Genomic DNA, 3,998 nt, shown 5'->3' with positions numbered 1-3,998 from the left:
TATTGCATTAGCTCATCCATGTCTAGCTGCTGCAGCACAAACCTCTTTTCTGGCATGTCCTAATTCCATCATATACTCTCACAGCTTAAGCTATGTGATCACTTTCACTCCAGCTGAGCGACAAAAGCTGGAAAATTTGGGGGTTTCTGTATTATCTTTTATCTTATGTGAAAGAGGAAAGTGATTTGATAAAACTGTGATAGCAAGGCTAAACATGAGAGAGTATTAATGAGTATTGATAAGACTAATGGCATTGCATGTAGCAGGTAATAAGGGAGTAAGGAAAGGGAAGGTCATCAAAATTGTCTCAAACTCCATGGGCAGGAATAACCAACTGTGAGAGACAAATGAATAAGTTATATTCCATTTCCTCTTTCTTTCCTCATGTTACTCCAAGGCACTCCTATGCTGCCTCTTATGGAAACTGAGAGTATTTTAGGGAGGCTGGGGTATTAGAAGCAGTGTTTTGTGGCAATGAGTTACTGCCTATTTTCTGCAACTACAATTTAATGGATTTGTAAGTAAGACAACGTTTTTTATTTATGACTTGAAACTCATGCAGAAACTCCCTACAACATTGATGTCTTCTTTACTTTCTTTTTCAGGTAAAATTGTGTCACCTCTGCTTGCAAAGGCAATGGGTGGAGTCAATCACTCTGCTGTGTCTGAGTTTGTGTTCCTGGGACTCTCTAATTCATGGGAAATCCAGCTTCTTCTTTTCCTTTTTTCCTCTGTGTTCTATGTGGTGAGCCTGATAGGAAACCTACTCATTGTGTTCTCTGTGAGCTCTGATCCTAACTTGCACTCCCCCATGTACTTTCTATTGGCCAACCTCTCCTTTCTTGATGTGGGGGTTTGCTTGATTACAGCCCCCAAAGTGATTTATAACATTTTCAGAAAACTCAAAGCCATCTCTTTTGGGGGTTGTATAACTCAGATCTTTTATATTCATGCTATTGGGGGCACAGAAATGGTGCTGCTCATCGCCATGGCCTTTGTCAGATATGTTGCCATATGTAAGTCTCTCCACTACCTGGCCATCATGAGCCCACGAATGTGCATTTTGATTTTGGCTGCCTCCTGGGCCCTTGGTGTCATCCATTCAGTGGCCCAATTGGCCTCTGTTGTAGACTTGCCCTTCTGTGGTCCTAATGCATTGGACAGCTTTTACTGTGACCTCCCCCAACTCATTAAACTTGCTTGCACAGAGACTACAGGCTAGAATTCATGGTCACAGCCAACAGTGGACTCATGTCTGTGGGTTCCTTCTTCATCCTGATTATTTCTTATGTCTTCATTCTGGTCACTGTTTGGAAACACTCCTCAGGTGGTTTATCCAAGGCCTTCTCCACTTTGTCAGCTCATGTCACTGTGGTGGTTTTGTTCTTTGGGCCATTAATCTTCTTCTACACCTGGCCCTTCCCCTCATCACAGCTGGACAAGTTTTTTGCTATCTTTGGTGCAGGTTTCACTCCTTTTCTGAGTCCAGTCATCTATACACTCAGAAACAAGGAGATGAAGGCGCCAATGAAGAAACTCTGCCATCAGCTTGTGAGTTACAGGAAGATATCTTAAATACTCTAAGATAAAGTATTTATCTGCCCTAAATGACAACAGAAAAAAATAATGTCATTGGAATTTTAGATTTCTATTAATTTTATGTGTTCGTTACATTTAGGTATTTATCATGTTGCTGCGCATCTCTAGAACTGTAATTAATAAGGATAAACAGCTCTAACATTGGAGCTTTCTGTGTTTCTGACCCCATGCTGGACATTTTATGTTAATTATTTTATTTAGTATTCATCATATCTCTGGGTGATTTTTTTTAATAATTAAGAAATATTTTTTGCTTGTTCTCCATAAAATTACTCTGTAAAATGCTTCAAATTATAGCTAATTTTCACCTTAATCCACCATTTCCAATTGTCTTATTCTTCAAAAGGTGATGAACAAAACTTGTCCAATATTGTTTTGGAAGTTAGTATATTCCTCTTCTCTGTTATTCTTTCCTAGCTTTGAATTGGTTAATTTCCTTTTCTCAGATTACCTACAAAACTTCCATAATAATTAGTTGTTTTATTTTCCCCTCTTAGGGAGCAGAAATAAGACCAAGAAGGTCATTACTCTTCATTAGTATCAATTCATATGATTATTTGTTTCCACATTCCTTCTTTATTTTCAGCACCCTTTCCCCACATTTCTGTTTTTTTTTTTTTTTTTTTTTTTTGGCCATTTCTTGGGCCACTCCCGTGGCATACGGAGGTTCCCAGGATAGGGGTCCAATCAGAGCTGTAGCTGCAAGCCTACACCAGAGCCACAGCAACTTGGGATCCAAGTCGCGTCTGCGACCTACACCACAGCTCACGGCAATGCCAGATCGTTAACCCACTGAGCAAGGGCAAGGATCCAACCCGCAACCTCATGGTTCCTAGTCGGATTCGTTAACCAATGCGCCACGACAGGAACTCCCTACCCACATTTCTTAAATGGGTCTTAGTTATAACTGCATGATAATATTATCACTCATTCATGCATTTTATTTATGTCACTTACTAAAAGCCCACAATTAAATAGTATTCCTGTCTGTACTAGTTTTCTCCTCTAATAAATACTCTATAGGGCAGTCATCATAACTTTTCCTATTGCTACCAAAATCTGGCAATTAAGTATGGGTCAAGAATTTCATATATAAGTATTACCGCATTCCTTCATCTGTATCTATTAGTGGATCATATTTTCCAAGACTGAATAGCTAAGGCACTTTAGAATTTTTGGGGATCCAAAGGTAATATAGGCCAGAGACAAAATCTTCCTGACCTGTAAGTAAACTAAGCTTTTGACACACAAACTAATCACTATGATAAAAACATACTGATGCCAACTTATTTTAAAGACTCTTTAAAAATGTCACTTATATATTCATATAACCTATAGGTTATCAATTTCTGGTAGATCTTTGTAATGAATCCATCCTCTTAAATCACAGACGGGTTTCAGACCTCTTTTAGAAATTATTTTACTCTTTTTCTTTTCTTTTCTTTTCTTTTCTTTCCTTTCCTTTCCTTTTCTTTTCTTTTCTTTCTCCTCAGCTTCCCATGGCATATGGAGTTTCTAGATCAGGGACAGAATCCAAGCCGGAGCTGTGACCTACTCCACAGCTTTGGCAACACCAGATCTGTAACCCACTTCACTGTGCTGGGGATTAAAACCACTTCGCTGCTGCTGCAGAGACAAGGTTGATCCTGCTGCACCACAGCTGGAACTCCTATTTTACTCTCTTGTATAAGCTTTTCTTATTTTATCTTGAACTTCTTTAAAATTATTAATTCATTGCAAAATATATTTTTTGACAATAATAGGCTAAGACATTAACTTCACTAGGTGAGAGATATTTCTTTTTGGCCAATTAGCCTTTAGCTGAGGGATGTTGTATGTATATAGCTGCTAAGTGGTCGAGCTGTGTTGTAAATCCAAGCATTTTTTGCTCCAGCATCCCTACCATTAATCACCATACTCCACTGCCTTCCAAGTTGGTAGGTCCATCTTGACCGTACTTCTAAAAAATCTGAATATTTTCTCTCTCTAGTTAATAACATTAAATAACAACCATAAAACACCTACCAACTCAATAAAATATAATGCTATTCAAGATTTGTGTTGTTATTTTAATATATCATTAAAATATCCATCTATTTACTCTTCAAAGTGATCAAGACTCAGAGATGATTTATTTAATAAAATAACTTTGTGACATTCTCATATTCAAACTCAATTATGCATGAGTTGAGGGCACTGCACCATCTACTCCTTGGAAATATTTAGTCCGTGAAAGAGTCATATAATTTGAGGAGAAAACTGAAACCTGAATGTATAGTCAAAAGATTCCTTCATTCTCATAGAACCAGAGTTTGTACTAGTCCAGGCAGAAGATGAGCTACTTTTAATGACTGACCTATTGACAGCTGGAAGTGAATGAACAAATGATACAGTGCATC

The 3,998-nt window shown here is 38.0% G+C and overlaps 1 protein-coding gene across 1 annotated transcript; it reads left to right on the top strand.

Annotated features, from left to right (window-relative positions):
* Positions 638–1,575, top strand: LOC100157168 (olfactory receptor 4F3/4F16/4F29-like). Its single transcript, XM_021100012.1, is given in 2 exon segments — positions 638–1,208; positions 1,211–1,575. Coding segments are annotated over 2 exon segments (936 nt in total).

The sequence above is a fragment of the Sus scrofa genome, chromosome 7 (genome assembly GCF_000003025.6).
Source record: "Sus scrofa isolate TJ Tabasco breed Duroc chromosome 7, Sscrofa11.1, whole genome shotgun sequence".
In the NCBI taxonomy this organism is placed as follows: Eukaryota; Metazoa; Chordata; class Mammalia; order Artiodactyla; family Suidae; genus Sus; species Sus scrofa.
This window is presented reverse-complemented; position numbering and strand designations above follow the sequence as displayed.